General features: G+C 50.7%; 1 protein-coding gene across 3 annotated transcripts in view; it reads right to left on the bottom strand.

Annotated features, from left to right (window-relative positions):
* The window catches only part of rnpepl1 (arginyl aminopeptidase like 1), a 93,166-nt gene extending 81,253 nt beyond the window's left edge, over window positions 1–11,913 (bottom strand). Inside the window, exons 1-2 of one of the 3 annotated variants that reach the window (XM_038815821.1) lie at window positions 11,208–11,286; window positions 11,028–11,121 (exon numbers count right to left, since the gene is read on the bottom strand). Coding sequence is in view for 2 of the 3 variants with exons in the window: in XM_038815818.1 (XP_038671746.1) it covers window positions 11,208–11,663 (456 nt within the window). In the remaining variant the exon portion in view is untranslated. Of the gene's footprint in view, window positions 1–11,027; window positions 11,122–11,207 lie in introns of all 3 variants that reach the window. The other 2 variants (XM_038815818.1, XM_038815819.1) reach the window with 2 other exon arrangements.
* Window positions 11,914–17,096: the final 5,183 nt, after the last annotated feature.

Below are 17,096 nucleotides of genomic sequence, written 5' to 3'. Positions count from 1 at the left end.
CCATGTCTTTGCGAAAGCTAATGTGTCAATATGATTATCCCCCAATAAGTTCATGGATGGCAAGAGCTTTAGTAGCAAGAATGCTACTTTGTCACCATCGCCTCAGGTAGGCTGGTCTTTTAGGTGGGACAAAATATTCCCAGGGATGGTGAAGGAGGCCTCTGGGACATTGGTTGAAAGGTAGGGTCTGTGAGTGTGACTACATGAGACTGTTGCCTGACTAGTCTGTGAGACAGCTCTCTTAATTTTGACACAACATCGCAGATGTTAATGAGGAGGACTTTGGTAGGGCTGATTGGGCAGAGTATGCCATCAGGAAGCCAAGGAGCGGAGTTGGGCAGTCAGTAATTGATGGTGCTGACCACAGCATAAATTTGTGCTGGATTGAAGAAATATCCATGTTGGGCAAATTAGATCGGATGGCAAGCAGTAACTGGCCACTGGCCAACCCCTTCCGCCTCCAACCCCCCACTCCCAGTTCACAGAATGAGAAATGGAAATCAAAACAATAGAGTTACAGTGGGAAAGGGGAATATACCTGGCTTTGAGAAGATTATCCTTAGAACAGTACAGCACAGAACAGGCCCTTCGGCCTCGATGTTGTGCCGAGCAATGATCACCCTACTTAAACCCAACGTAACCCGTATACCCGTAACCCAACAATCCCCCCCATTAACCTTACACTACGGGCAATTTAGCATGGCCAATCCACCTAACCCGCACATCTTTGGACTGTGGGAGGAAACCGGAGCACCCGGAGGAAACCCACGCACACACGGGGAGGACGTGCAGACTCCACACAGACAGTGACCCAGCCGGGAATCGAACCTGGGACCCTGGAGCTGTGAAGCATTGATGCTAACCACCATGCTACCGTATAAAGTTACTGTATCCACTGAGGATGTTATGAAAATGCACATTGATTCTATTTTAACGTAAATTATTACCTTATTATGCAAGTTCATCTTCAATCAGTGGAAAAGTAGTCAGAGGGCTTGCAAATGAATAAGTCACCAAAGTTCAAGTCTTTAAAAATTTGGTGACAAGTTGATATGGTTGTTAAATCTCTGGAATACTAAATTCTTTAAATTGAATAGACAATACAAAAACGTTTATGCTAAACTTATACAAAACCATATCTGTTTGCCAAGTTTTGAGCACTGCACTTTAGAGAAGATGTCAAGGCTTTGGACACGGTACAAAAGGGCTTTACTGGATGATACCAAGGCTATGAAACTAAAGGATCTCGGGCTAGCTTCACCAGAATAGCAAAGGTAGAGAACATTGGTAATGGCATTCAATAATAAAAGAAGTTTTGACAAAGTAAGTGAAGCAAAAGAACATTTAGGGGGCAGGCAGATAGTGAGGAAGTCCCAGAGCACTCACTCAAGAACCATTTTTCTGTGTTGGATCCTCTGGGAGTGCAGCGAGAGCCACGTTCACGGCACTATGGTGGTTCAGCTGCACAAGACGGGGAGGAGTAAGAGTGGAAGAGCAATAGTAATAATAATAATAATCTTTATTGTCACAAGTAGCTGGTTTAGCACAGTGTGGGCTAAATAGCTGGCTTGCAATGCGGAGCAATGCCAGCAGCGCAGGTTCATTTCCCGTACCTGCCTCCCCGAACAGACGCCGGAATGTGGTGACTAGGGGATTTTCACAGTAACTTCATTGAAGCCTACTTGTGACAATAACTGATTATTATGTTATAGGCTTAGAACATAGAACAGTACAGCACAGAACAGGCCCTTCGGCCCTCAATGTTGTGCCGAGCCATGATCACCCTACTCAAACCCACATATCCACCCTATACCCGTAACCCAACAACCCCCCACTTAACCTTACTTTTTATTAGCACACTACGGGCAATTTAGCATGGCCAATCCACCTACCCCGCACATCTTTGGACTGTGGGAGGAAACCGGAGCACCCGGAGGAAACCCACGCACACAGGGGGAGGACGTGCAGACTCCACACAGACAGTGACCCAGCCGGGAATCGAACCTGGGACCCTGGAGCTGTGAAGCATTTATGCTAACCACCATGCTACCCTGCTGCCCCTAACATCAACACTGCAATTAAGTTATGGCGAAAAGCAGACAGGTGTTTCTGCGGCCACATACGTGACTCTAGGACAGTGTGTTGCCTTCCTGGTGCCAGGGTCAAGGATGTCACTGGACAGCTGCAAGGCATTCTGAACGGGGAGGGTGATATTGGTACCAATGACGTTGGAAGGCCTACTGACCTATCGGCCTCCAAACAGGCAGGGAGGGATAGAAGAGCAGATATGTAGGCAAATCTCAGAGAAGTGTAAAAACAATAAGGTAATAATAGTAGGTTGATTTCAACTTCTGGAATATTAATTGGAAAGGTTTAGAGGGGGTGGAATTTTAAAAGTTCATCCAGGAGAGCTTTTTGAGCCAGCACATAGAAAGTCCTACAAAAGAGGGGGTGGTCTTAGGAAATGAAGCTGGGCAGGTAGTCGGTGTCAGTGGAGGAGCATTTCAGTGATAATGACCATAGCTCAGTAAGATTTAAGATAGGTATGGAAAAGGAAAAAGATGGATTGAAAATAAAGGTTCGGAATTGGAGGTAGGCTGATTTCAATAGGATAGATAGGATCCAGCCAAAGTGGATGGGAGCAGCTACTTGTAGGAAAATCCACATCAGAGCAGTGTGCGTCATTCAAAAAGGAAATAGAGAGTACGAAGCCATTATCCTCCTGTAAAGATAAAGTGTGGGACCAAAATGTCCAGAGAGCTATGGATGTCAAGGCAAATATAGGATGGGATCAGGAAAAAAAGGGAGGCTAATGGCAGATAGAGAAAACAATGGATAGAATAGAACTACTGCACTGCAGGAGGCAATTCGGCTCATCGAGTCTGCACCAGCCTTGTGAAAGAGCACCCAACCTAGGCTAACTCTTCCGCGCTAACCCCATAACCCCACACAACCTGCACATCCTTTGGACTGTTAGAGGAAACTGGAGCACCCGGAGGAAACCCTCGCAAATACGAGGAGAAAGTGAAAACTCCACAGTCACCCAAGGCCAGAATTGATACTGCATCCCTGGTGCTGTGATGCAGCAGTGTTAACCACTGTGCCTTACAGGAGTATAGAAAGTAGAGGAGGGTACTAAAACAAAAATCAGGAGAATGAAGAAGCAGCATGAAAAAACACTGGCAGGGAAAATAAAGGAGAATCCAGAGGTATTTTATAAGGGCAAGAGAATAACCAGAGAAGGAATAGGACCTATTAGGTTCCACGGTGGCAACCTGCGTGTGGAGCTGAAGATGTAGGTGAGCTATTATATGATTATTTTGCATATGGACAGGTTGGTCAGATGGGCAGAACAGTGGCAAATGGAAGTTAACCCTGCAAAGTGCTGAGGTGGTGCATTTTGGGAGGCAAAGGAATGCACAATGAACGGCAGAACGCTAGAAAGTACAGAGGACCAGAAGAATCTTGGGGTTCCATGTTCTTAGGTCCCTGAAGGCAGCAGGCCAGGTAGATAAGGTGGTTAAGGCATATGAGTTACTTGCTTTTATTAGCCAAGGCATAGAATATAAGAGCAGGGAGGTCAAGATGGAGTTGTATAAAACACTTTTTGGGCTATAGCTAGAGTACTGTGTGAAGTTCTGGTTGCCACACTATAGAAAACATGTGATTGAACTAGAAAGGGTGCAGAGGAGATTCACCAGGATGTTGCCTGGCTGGAGCATTTTAGCTATGAAGGGGGCTGGTGGGACAGATTAGGCTGGGGTTGAAGTCCTTAAAGCAGAAAGGGCTGAGGGGGACCCGGTTGAGGTGTGCAAATTATGAAGAACATGGATAGCGTAGATAGGAAGAAACTTTTCCTTTTAGTTGAGGGATCAATAACCATGGTGCATAGATTTAGGACTTCCGGTGGCAGCGATGACGTAGGAAACCGCACATTTGGGAGCTCCCGTTTCAAACGGACTTTTTGGCTCTTTTTAGAGCCCAAAACGGAAATTTTTCAACGTCTCCCGGTGGGAGAAGGTGTGCTGATCGACTTTCTCCGCCGTTCATGACTCGAACTCGGAGTGGAAAGGGGGAAAAAGCGGCAGCAGCTCCCCAGAAAAAATGGGTGAAGGAATCCAAGATGGCGGCCGGCGGAGCTCCAGAGGAGTGGAAGCAGTGGGCCCTGGAGCAACAAGCTGCTCTCCTGCGCTGTTTTGCAGATTTCAAGGCTCAGGTACTGAGCTCTCTGCAGAAATGAACAAAAGGCTCTCGGAGATCCAGACGACCCAGGGTGCTGCCATCAAGGCGTTGCAGACGCAGGCCACTGAACGAGAGGAGGAGGCTGTGGTCCTCGTGAGTAAGGTGGAGGGGCACGAGGCACTCCACAAGAAGTGGCAGGACCGCTTTGAGGAGCTTGATCACCGCATGAGGCGGAGAAATCTGCGGATCTTGGGCCTTGCGGAGGGGCTGGAGGGGTCGGACCTGACAACCTACGTGGCTGCGATGCTGAACTCGCTAGTGGGGGCCGGGTCTTTCCATCTGCCCCTGGAGCTGGAGGGAGCCCATAAGGTACTCGCCAGGAGGCCTAAGGAGAATGAACCCCGGCGTGCGGTGCTGGTGAGGTTCCACCGGTTCAGTGATCGGGAGTGTGTGCTGTGCTGGGCCAAGAAGGTGAAGAGCAGCAACTGGGAGAATGGGGTAGTACGGATCTACCAGGATTGGAGTGCGGAGGTGGCTAAGCGGCGGTCCGGGTTTAATCGGACAAAGAGGTGCTTTACAAGAAGAAGATAAAGTTCGGAATGTTGCAGCTTGCGCGCCTGTGGGTAACTTATTTGGACCGGCATTATTATTTCCATTCCCCGGAGGAGGCATGGGCCTTCGTGCGGATGGAGAAACTGGACTTGAACTAGGGGTTGGGGGGTCGGTTGTAATACTTTATTGCTGGTTTTTGCTGTTGCTGTGTTCTCTTTTTCTGTACTTTTGCAATTTTGATATGGCTAGTTATGGGGGTGTTGTTCTGTTTTTTTTGCTGTGGGGCATTGTTTGAGTTTTGTATCTTGCGGGGAGGGTTGGGGGGGTTTGTTGTATTCTATGTCGGGTTGGGGGTACGGAGTGGGGCTGGTATTTGGGAGCTGCGTCAGAAGGGTGTGGTGGGCAGTGCGAAAGTGCGGACTTTCCTCTGGTTTCCCGCGCTGCGGGGCTGGGGGGTGGAGACGATGACAGGGGGGGGGGGGCCTTAACTGGTTCATCCCCACGCTGGAGCGGTGCCTGGAGGAGGGATAGGATGGGGGATACCGGGTTGCTGCTGGCAGGGTCAGGAAGGAGCTGGTGGGGGCCGGGGGGACAGAGGTGAGGTGTTGTCACTGTGGGGACTGGGTCAGGCAGGGGGTGCTGGCCTGGGGCGGGCAGTCGACGGGCTATGGCTAGTCTACGGGGGAGGGGGGCGGGACGCCCTCTGATCTGGTTGGTCACCTGGAATGCGAGAGGATTGAATGGGCCGGTGAAGCGGTCGAGGGTACTTGCTCATCTGAGGGGGCTAAAGGCAGATGTAGCAATGCTTCAGGAGACCCACCTGAAGGTGGCGGACCAGGTCCGTCTGAGGAAGGGGTGGGTGAGGCAGGTTTTCCACTCTGGGTTGGATGTGAAGAAGCCGGGAGTGGCGATTCTGGTGGGGAAAAATGTGTCGTTTGAGGCATCGGAGGTGGTGGCAGATAAGGGGGGGTAGGTATGTTATGGTTAGGGGCAGGCTACAAGGAGAGAAAGTGGTACTCGCTAGTGTGTATACCCGAAATTGGGACGATGCGGGCTTTATGAGGCATATGTTGGGACGGGTCCCGGATCTAGAGGCGGGAGGTCTGATCATGGTTTGAGGGGGGAGGGGGGGGGGGGGGGGGGGGGGGGGGGGGACGACTTCAATACGGTGTTGGATCCTTCACTGGATTGGTCCAGCTCTAGGACGGGTAGGAGGCCGACGGCGGCCAAGGTACTGAGAGGGTTTATGGACCAGATGGGTGGGGTGGATCCATGGAGGTTTGAGGCCGAGGGCACGCGAGTACTCTTTCTTCTCCCACGTACATAGGGTCTACTCTCGGATAGACTTCTTCGTGGTGAGTAGGGGACTGATTCCGAGAGTGGAGGAGGCCGAGTATTCGGCCATTGCAATCTCCGACCACGCTCCGCATTGGATAGAGTTGGAGATGGGGGAGGTGAGGGACCAGCGCCCGTTGTGGCGGTTGGATGTGGGGTTGTTGGCGGAGGAGGAGGTGTGTAGGAGGGTCCGGGCAAGTATTGAGGGGTACCTCGAGGTGAATGATACAGGGCAGGTTCAGGTGGGGGTGGTCTGGGAAGCCCTGAAGGCAGTGATTCGTGGGGAGCTGATATCCATCCGGGCACACAGGGAGAGGAGCGAGAGCGAGAGGGATAGACTGGTGGGAAAGATGCTGGAGGTAGACAGGAGGTACGCAGAGGCACCAGAGGAGGGACTGTTGGGGGAAGAGGCGCAGCCTGCAGGCTGAATTTGATTTGCTGACCACTAGAAAGGCGGAGGCACAGTGGAGGAAGGCACAAGGGGCAGTGCACGAACATGGTGAAAAGGCGAGTAGGATGCTGGCTCATCAGCTCCGCAAGCGGGATGCGGCTAAGGAAATTGCTGGAGTGAGAGACAAGAGTGGGAATGTGGTGCGGAAGGGGGTAGAGGTGAATTAGGTCTTCAAGGACTTTTACGGGCAACTGTACTGGTTGGAGCCAACGGGGGAAAGGAGGGGAATGGAGAGGTTCCTCGACGGGCTTTCTTTCCCGAAGGTGCAGGTGGAGGGGTTGGGTGCGCCGATTGAGCTGGAGGAGCTAGTTAAGGGGATCGGGCAGAGGCAGTCAGGGAAGGCACCTGGGCCGGATGGGTTCCCGGTGGAATTTTATAGAAAGTTTGTGGGCCTAGTGGGCCCCATGCTGGTGCGGACACTTAATGAAGCGTGGGAAGGGGGGACTTTGCCCCCGACGATGTTGCAGGCGCTGATCTCGTTAATCTTAAAGAGGGACAAGGACCCCCAGCAGTGTGGTTCATACAGGCCCATATCTCTCCTCAACGTAGATGCTAAGGTGCTGGCAAAAATCCTGGCCACCGGGATAGTGGACTGTGTGCCAGGGGTTGTACACGAGGACCAGACAGAGTTTGTGAAGGGAAGGCAGCTGAACACGAATGTGCGGAGATTGTTGAATGTCATCATGATGCCGGCGATTGAGGGGGAGACAGATATAGTGGTGGCGCTGGATGCGGAGAAGGCCTTCGATAGAGTGGAGTGGGGGTACTTATGGGAGGTGTTGGAGAGGTTTGGATTTGGTGAAGAGTTTATTAGATGGGTGAGGCTGCTATATGAGGCCCCGATGGCGTGCGTGGCCACGAATGGGAGGAGGTCGGAGTATTTCCGGCTTTATCGAGGGACCAGGCAGGGTTGCCCCCTGTCCCCCCTGTTGTTTGCATTGGCAATCGAGCCGCTGGCGATGGCGTTGAGGGATTCAGAGATGTGGAGAGGTTTGGTGCGAGGTGGGGAGGAACATAGGGTGTCATTGTATGCCGATGACCTGTTACTGTATGTGGCGGACCCAGTGGGAGGGATGCCGAGGGTGATGGAGCTGCTAGCTGAGTTTGGGACCTTTTCAGGTTATAAACTAAATTTAGGCAAGAGTGAGGTGTTTGTGGTGCACCCTGGAGACCAGGAGGAAGGAATTGGTAGGCTCCCGCTTAGGCGGGCAGGGGAGAGATTTAGGTACCTGGGGGTGCAGGTGGCCAGGGACTGGGGGACTCTTCACAAACATAATTTCACCAGGCTTGTAGATCAGGAGGAGGAGTTCAAGAGGTGGGACATGCTGCCATTGTCATTGGCGGGGAGGGTGCAGTCCGTCAAAATGATGGTGCTTCCGAGGTTCTTGTTCCTCTTTCCGTGCCTGCCCATCTTCATCCCCAGGGCCTTCTTTAGGAGGGTGACTAGCAGTATCTTGAGCTTTGTGTGGGCACATGGGACTCCGAGAGTGAAGAGGGTTTTCCTGGAGCGAGGGAGGGATAGAGGCGGGCTGGCGCTGCCCAACCTTTTGGGGTACTATTGGGTGGTCAATGTGTCAATGGTGCGTAAATGGGTGATGGAGGGGGGAGGGACGGCGTGGAAAAGAATGGAGATGGCGTCATGTAGAGGTACGAGCCTGGGTGCCCTGGTAACGGCGCCGTTGCCGCTCTCCCCTAAGAGGTATACCACGAGCCTGATGGTGGCGGCGACCCTAAGAATCTGGGGACAGTGGAGACAACATGGGGGGAAACAGGAGGCTCGATGGAGGCTCCATTGGGTGGCAATCATCGGTTCATCCCGGGGAACAAGGATGGGGGATTTAGGGGGTGGCAAAGGGTGGGCATCAGTAAATTGAGGGACCTGTTTATTGGCGGGAGGTTTGCGGGCCTGGGGGAACTGGAAGATAAATTTGGGCTTCCCCAAGGGAACACGTTCAGATACTTGCAGGTAAAGGCGTTTGCTAGGCGACAGGTAGAGGGATTCCCTTTGCTGCCCTCGCGGGGGGCGATGGACAGAGTGCTTTCGGGGGTGTGGGTCGGAGAGGGGAAGGTGTCTGACATCTATCAGGTAATGCAGGAGGTGGAGGAGTCGTCAGTGGAGGAGCTGAAGGCTAAATGGGAGGGGGAACTTGGCGAGCAGATAGAGGACGGGACTTGGGCGGATGCCTTGGAGAGAGTCAACTCTTCCTCTTCATGTGCGACGCTTAGTCTCATCCAATTTAAGGTGCTGCACCGGGCCCACATGTCCGGGACTAGGATGAGTAGGTTCTTTGGGGGTGAGGACAGGTGCACCAGATGTTCGGGGAGTCCAGCGAATCATGCCCATATGTTCTGGGCATGCCCAGCACTGGAAGAATTCTGGAAGGGGGTGGCGGGGACGGTGTCGAGGGTGGTTGGATCCAGGGTCAAACCAGGGTGGGGACTCGCGATTTTCGGACTTGCAGTGGAGCCGGGAGTGCAGGAGGCGAAAGAGGCCGGTGTCCTGGCCTTTGCGTCCCTAGTAGCCCGGCGGAGGATCTTGCTGCAGTGGAAGGATGCGAGGCCCCCAAGTGTGGAGACCTGGGTCAATGACATGGCGGGATTTATAAAGTTGGAAAGGGTCAAATTTGCCCTAAGAGGATCAGTACAAGAGTTCTATAAACGGTGTCTACGGTTATGTAACTTAACATTGTGTTAATTTAAGTTGTTGTTAATATGTTGTGTTGTTCATTGAGGAGGGGCGAAGGTTTATGATTGTCGTCATTATTGTTATTTTAGTATGGTTTGATGTTGTTGTATAAATTCAAAATTTTTCAATAAAAATTATTTTTTTTTAAAAAGGGGCATAGATTTAGGGTAATGGGCAGGAGATTTAAAAGGGATTTGAGGAAAAACCTTTTCAACGAAAGGGTGGTGAGAATCTGGAATTCACTGCCTGAAGAGGGGTAGAGGCGGGAACCCTCACAGCATTTAAGAAGTGCTTAGATGAGCACTTGAAACACCATAGCATACGAGGCTATGGAATTAGAATAGATAGGTGCTTAATGACTGGCACACACACTATGATCCGAAGGTCCTCTTTCTGTGCTGTAGAACTTTTTGACTCTACAGTCCAGGACACAGTGACTAGAGGGCATAAATGCAAGATTATTGCTAAAGGACCAAAAGAAGCTGTACATTGTTTTATGTACAGGATGTGGAATGCCAGAATCAGCAGTGAAAGGAGAATCCATAATCATTTTAAAAACGGAAGTGGATAAGTGAAAAATAAAACTTTAAAATAGTTGGAGGAAAGTGGATAACTTTTTCAGAGAGCTGCCACAGTTGTGATATGATTCTGCACTTCCAATTGACCTATGGTTTCTCACTTGTTGCCACACACCCATGTAAGATATCAATTACCAGATCTACAAATATCAACGCATCAAACTTGTATCTACTTCAATGACAATCGGGGCTAGTTAAATCTCAGTGGCTCCTGCACACAGCAGAGTTCCATCCTAATGCAAGTTCTAGGTTTTATATAATAAACGTCAACGGTAATGCCAAATTGGTTATGGCTGGGGCACTCTACTATTTCCGTTTCTGGATTAGTCAGTTGCTGGTCCAGGAAATTTCAGCCTCTCAAGACAAAACTAAAACCGGAGGTTCCCGAAACTGCCAAGTCACTCAACTCAGGGTGGGGGAAGAGAACCAGGACATGCATCAGCACCTGCGGAAAGAGGCAGAGCCATGGAGAGGAGGCATGGAGAGGCGAGGGGGCATGGAGAGGAGAGGGGCCATGGAGAGGAGAGGAGGCATGGAGAGGAGGGGGGCCATGGAGAGGAGGGGGGCCATGAAGAGAGAGGAGGCATGGCGAGGAGGGGAGCCATGGCGAGGAGGGGGGCATGGCGAGGAGGGGGGCATGGCGAGGAGGGGGGGCATGGCGAGGAGGGGGGGCATGGCGAGGAGGGGGGGCATGGCGAGGAGGGGGGCATGGAGAGGAGGGGGGCATGGAGAGGAGGGGGGCATGGAGAGGAGGGGGGCATGGAGAGGCATGGAGAGGAGGGGGGGGCATGGAGAGGAGGGGGGGGCATGGAGAGGAGGGGGGGCATGGAGAGGAGGGGGGGGCATGGAGAGGAGGGGGGGCATGGAGAGGAGGGGGGGCATGGAGAGGAGGGGGGGCATGGAGAGGAGGGGGGGCATGGAGAGGAGGGGGGGCATGGAGAGGAGGGGGGGGCATGGAGAGGAGGGGGGCATGGAGAGGAGGGGGGCATGGAGAGGAGGGGGGGGCATGGAGAGGAGGGGGGGGCATGGAGAGGAGGGGGGCATGGAGAGGAGAGGAGGCATGAAGAGGAGGGGGGCCATGGAGAGGAGAGGAGGCCATGGAGAGGAGAGGAGGCATGGCGAGGAGGGGGGGCCATGGAGAGAAGAGGAGGCATGGAGAGGAGGCAAGAAGACTTCAGCCAAAGTGCAAGCTAGTTAGCCCCACAATCGGATTTTAAAAAGTGATGAAACAAATCAGTCTTACTTTTGACCGCGATTTGATCAAGGTTAATATGTGCCGCCTACTCTAGAGAAGTCCAAATGATAAGCGCTCCCATTCCCCTTCTGTTGGAGGCAGTCTGTCAAGAAAGAGTCCGGTTAGTTGGACGGAAGTTTGGAGCTCATGTTTAAATCTCCACCTGGAGGAAGTTGCCTGAGGACTTACCGCCGGCCCGTCGGCTGTAGTGTACCTGATGATGATCTGGAAGTTGCTGTGGGCTTTGATGGCAGCCGGCAGGGTGATCACCAGCGAGGAGCCGTAGTCGGTGAAAGGGTCGAGGCGGTGGGCGAGGGGCCAGCTGTTGTCGCCCGAGCTGCACCGACATTTGGCGCTGACCGAGCGGATCAGCAGCGACTGGTGCGAGTCCAGGACCAGGCTGCGGGTGTCGGCTCGCAGGCACACCAAGTCCAGCACCTCCACCGCCCGGATCTCCCGGCTCGGGAAGCCGATGTCCAGCTCCAGGTGGAAGTGGCGGATCTGGAAGCGCTCGAAGTTGGAGGCGGAGGCGATGTCGACGGGGCGGGCGTCCCGGGACGGATCCAAACTCTCACTCTTATTACTCGAGCCGGTCACAACTTTGCGGCAGCAGCAGAAAGTTGGCCGCTCGAAGGCAGCAGCCATGGTCCAGCCAGAGAAATACAAACAACAAAAAAAAACAAAGAGGGGGGAGGGAAGGAGGAGGAGAGGGAGAGGGAGGGGGATTAAAATATAATAAATCACCAAACCCGGGTACGCGGATAAAATGGCGTCGATTAAGTCAACTACGTGAAATCCATCAGATCCCCCGGGGTGGCGGAGACAAAAAGAGCCGAGAGAGAAGCAGCAGCAGCAGGGACAAAATAGAGAGCCCGAGCCCCGGCAAAAACAGGAAGTAAAGACTCGGGGCTGAGAGGCTGCAGCCGGCAGGGCAACAACTGGAGGGCGCCAGAGAGGGAGCGGCCCGGGGTGGGGCAGGGCCAAGGGGAAGAGTAGGCCTGATGGTCAACCTTGCACAGAACTCCTGATAGTGTTTCCATGCAACTGGGGGGGCTGTCACCATCAGCCAGCCAGCTTGCAGGGTGGAGGTGAAGGTTGTTGAGTATAGCCCCCCCCCCCCCCAAAGGTACTGGTCATGTACACATGTTTCAAGGTGAGCCCATGATTAGTGGCAGTTACAGGTGTCTTTGCCCCGGCCAAAGAAACTGTAAGCGCTGGAACTGCAGCTTTTTCAGAAAGCTCGTATTCCTCGAAAGAACTTTTGAGGTTAGCCAGGCTGTTCCAAGGTGGAAGTAGTTGGCGCGGACCAGCTGGCAGAGGTGTTCGCGGACATCTTTAACCTGTCCCAACTCCACTCCGAGGTCCCCACCTGCTTCAAGAAGACCACCATCATACCGGTGCCAAAGAAGAACCAGGCAACGTGTCTCAATGACTACCTGGCCCTTACTTCAGTCGTAATGAAGTGCTTCGAGAGATTGATCATGAAGCGCATCACCTCCATACTCCCAGAACGCCTTGATCCACTGCAATTCGCATACCGTTGCAACCGGTCCACATCAGACGCCATTTCCCTGGCCCTACACTCATCCCTAAAGCATCTCGAAAACAAGGACTCCTACATCAGCCTCCTATTTATTGACTACAGTTCCGCCTTAAACACCATAATCCCAGCCAAGCTCATATCAAAGCTCCAAAACCTAGGACTTGGCTCCCCACTCTGCAACTAGATCCTCGATTTTCTGACCAACAGACCACAATCAGTAAGAATGAACAACAACACCTCCTCCACAATAGTCCTCAATACCAGGGCCCTGCAAGGCTGCGTACTTAGCCCCCTACTCTACTCCCTGTACACACACGACTGCGTGACAAAATTTGGTTCCAACTCCATCTACAAGTTTGCTGACGATACGACCATAGTGGGCTGGATCTCGAATAACGACGAGTCAGAATACAGGAGGGAGATAGAGAACCTAGTGGAGTGGTGTAGCGGCAACAATCTCTCCCTCAATGCCAGCAAAACTAAAGAGCTGGTCATTGACTTCAGGAAGCAAAGTACTGTACACACCCCTGTCAGCATCAACGGGGCCGAGATGGAGATGGTTAGCAGTTTCAAATTCCTAGGTGTGCACATCTCCAAAAATCTGTCCTGGTCCACCCACGTCAATGCTACCATCAAGAAAGCACAACAGCGCCTATACTTCAGGAAACTAAGGAAATTTGGTATGTCCACATTAACCCGTACCAATCTTTACAGATGCACCATAGAAAGCATCCTATTGGGCTGCATCACAGCCTGGTATGGCAACTGCTCAGCCCAGGACCGCAAGAAACTTCAGAGAGCCGTGAACACCGCCCAGTCCATCACACAAACCTGCCTCCCATCTATTGACTCCATCTACACCTCCCGCTGCCTGGGGAAAGTGGGCAGCATAATCAAAGGTCCCTCCCACCCGGCTTACTCACTCTTCCAACTTCTTCCGTCGGGCAGGAGATACAGAAGTCTGAGAACACACATGAACAGACTCAAAAGTGTTGAGAGGCAGCACGGTAGCATTGGGGATAGCACAATCGCTTCACAGCTCCAGGGTCCCTGGTTCGATTCCGGCTTGGGTCACTGTGCCATCCTCCCTGTGTGTGCGTGGGTTTCCTCCGGGTGCTCCGGTTTCCTCCCACAGTCCAAGGATGTGGAGGTTAGGTGGATTGGCCATGCTAAATTGCCCTTATTGTCCAGAATTGCCCTTGGTGTTGGGTGGGGTTACTGGGTTATGGGGATAGAGTGGAGGTGTTGACCTTGGGTAGGATGCTCTTTCCAAGAGCCGGTGCAGACTTGATGGGCCGAATGGCCTCCTGCACTGTAAATTCTATGTAAAAAAAACCCAGCTTCTTCCCCACTGTCACCAGATGCCTACATGACCCTCTTATGGACTGACCTCATTAACACTACACCGTGTATGCTTCACCTGATGCCGGTGCTTATGTAGTTACACTGTATATCTTGTGTTGCCCTATTATGTATTTTCTTTTCCCTTTTCTTCCCATGTACTTAATTATCTGTTGCGCTGCTCGCAGAAAAATACTTTTCACTGTACCTCGGTACACGTGACAATAAACAAATCCAATCCAATCCATTGTGATGGAAAGGACAAGATGGGGGGTGGAGTCTCAACTTGGGGCTGAATATGATGCCAAGGTTGTGAACAGTCTATTTCAACCAGAGGTAGGGGCCAGGAATGGACATGGATTTGGCATTGAGGGTGTGTGGAGTTTGTGCTCTAGGTCTAGGAGCTGAGTACGATGGCTCAGTCTAGAAAGTATTTAGCTAGTAGCAGCTATGGCTATGTCAAACAGATGAGAGGTGGCATTGAGACAGAGCATACAGCTGGAAACCAATCCCATGTCTGGATTGATGTTGTCAAGGGGCAGCATGTAGGTGGCGCAGCTTTGATTGGTCCTTGGAGAACTTCACAATGTGGTGCGTTTTATGATGTTTAAAAGGGGTAGGGGAGGGAAAGAACAAAAGGTAAAGTCTGGGATAGGGTGGACAGGGAATATTAAATGAAATGAAAAATGAAAATTGCTTATTGTCACAAGTCGGCTTCAAATGAAGTTACTGTGAAAAGCCCCTAGTCGCCATATTCCGGCGCCTGTTCGGGGAGGCTGGTACAGGAATTGAACCTTGCTGCTGGCCTGCCTTGGTCTGCTTTAAAAGCCTGCGATTTAGCCCTGTGCTAAAGATGATAAAGATGACATAGAACAAAAGGCAAAGGTGATGGTTGTAGCAAAGAACGTGTTGAACCAGAGCTAAATAGAGCTTTCATTAACACTCACTCTGGACCAATGCTTTCTTTACTGTAGAAGTCTTAACTCTGGGGAGTCTTCATCAGTGTGTTAATTGTACAATAATTATTTCTGGAGATATGTTTAATTGGTCATATGACCTTTACTCATGTTACACTTATATTTTACTTCAATAATTGAAGTATATTTTTACTTCAATAATTGAATCAAGTTAGAAAACCGAACAAGTTAGAAAATCCATATCTACAAAGTAACAGATTACAATGTGCAGTTTGGATTAAATTAAGGCAGCAATAAAATCAAACATTTTCTAAATGGCAAAGGGAATAGATAGGGTTGGATACATTAATGATTTATGGTAAATAACAAAGGAATCATGGAGGTGTCTTGTATTGCACAGGAGTAAATTTTCAATGAATACTGCAGAAGAAGGTTAAGGTAATTTGATTCACAAGTAGGACCTATAATGTGGCAGAAAATTTTCAAGAACAAGATTGTAGTTGACTAGGGGAAAGGGGAGTGCAGTTGGGTTATTGCACTCTTTCACCTCAGTCTTCTCTGTTTACTGTCTGCGCAAAGAACCAACATACTTCATCCTTCTGACAATCATCTGAGGCTGAACCAGATTGTTTGCAACCTGGATACCATACTTGACACAGAGAAGGGAATTCAGTTGCCCATTTGCACATTCACTGAGGCCATTTAATTCCATACCCATCACATCACTCAAGATTTCAGTGGCAGCCATGGAGTAGGTGACCGCACACGAGATGGCTCCTACCCGAAGATGGACTTTAAGACCGTTTCTGCCTGATACTCAGGCTCGCTAGAAAGTTTAAAAGCCACAGGATCATGGCAACAGACCTTCGACTGCAGCGAAGGATGTCCCTAAACGGCAAATTGAGACATAAAGGACACTCCTCGGATCAAGAGAATTCATGAGGTGCTGGAAAAGAAAAAATGGTGGATGGCCCTGCACTGGTCCATGGAGCAGCTGAAGGAATTTATCTCAACTGAACTCAGAATGCAGTGATTAGCAGCCTTGGAGGATCTGGCGAGGGCTGTGGAACCCATAAATACAGCCCCGGAGAGAGTTGAACAGAGTCTGGAGTCCAAGAGGGCAACGATCCAGAAGGTAGAAAATTCAGTGTTATGGTGATGATGGAGGCGCAGAAAAAGCTGCAGGTAAAAGGTGACGATCTCGAAAACTGTCTCACTGGCAGAATTTAAGGATCGTAGGTCTACCTGAAGGCATCAAAGGCACGAATGCTGTGGAATTTGTGGCTAAAGTGTTTGGAAAGTTGGTGGGGGAAGGAATCTTTGATTGCCCCCGAAGTGGATCGAGCTCATCAGTCACTGGCAAGACAAATGAAAGCAGGAAAACGGCCAGGTGCAATCATTGTGAGGCTACACCGATACCGTGACAAGGAGAAAATCCTGAAATGGACCAAGGAAACCTGGGAAGGCCATACAATCCGTACCTTCCAGTACTTGGGTGCAGAACTGGCAAAAAGAGAAAGGCTAATTTAAATAAAGCCAAAGCTGTTCTTTTTAAGAACAAAATTCAATTTGGCATGTTGTATCCAGCTCGTTTGTGGGTAACATGGTGGGAAGGAACATTACTTTGACACACAGGAGGAGTTGGATAAATTTCTAAAAGATCATGGTTTGGGGGACGCATGAGGATTCTGGTCTTTGGGTGGATTTACCTACAAGACTGAAATGTATTGTTCTCAGGGGGGTATTATTGTTGTTGCTATTCATATTACACTATATAAATAGTCATGGTACCTTTTAGCACAGGGGTGGGCAAACTTTTCCGTGCAAGGGCTACATTCAGAAATTCACAATTTTAAAGGGCCGCATAGTATATTAAGTAAAATAATTACTTCACCCGGTTATGATTCTGGGCGCCTCATATAGAACATAGAACAGTACAGCACAGAACAGGCCCTTCGGCCCTCGACGTTGTGCCGAGCAATGATCACCCTACTCAAGTCAACGTATCCACCCTATACCAGTAAGTAACCCAACAGCCCCCCCATTAACCTTAAAAAATAATTTAAAATGACTTGGTGGGCCGCATAAAGACCTTTGGCAGGCCGCATGCGGCCCGCGGGCCATAGTTTGCCCACACCTGTTTTAGCATTTACCGTTCTGGTTATTATTCGCTTAATACTGATTATATGGTTTTGAAGCATTTTCTGTAGTTTTTAAATAAACTTAGAGTTTTGTTATGCTGGGGGGTGGGGGTGTGAGGGAGGAATTTACAATTTA

This window comes from Scyliorhinus canicula, chromosome 13 (assembly GCF_902713615.1).
Source record: "Scyliorhinus canicula chromosome 13, sScyCan1.1, whole genome shotgun sequence".
Classification (NCBI taxonomy): Eukaryota; Metazoa; Chordata; class Chondrichthyes; order Carcharhiniformes; family Scyliorhinidae; genus Scyliorhinus; species Scyliorhinus canicula.
Note: the sequence above shows the minus strand (reverse complement) of the source record. Positions and strands in the feature narration are given on the sequence as shown.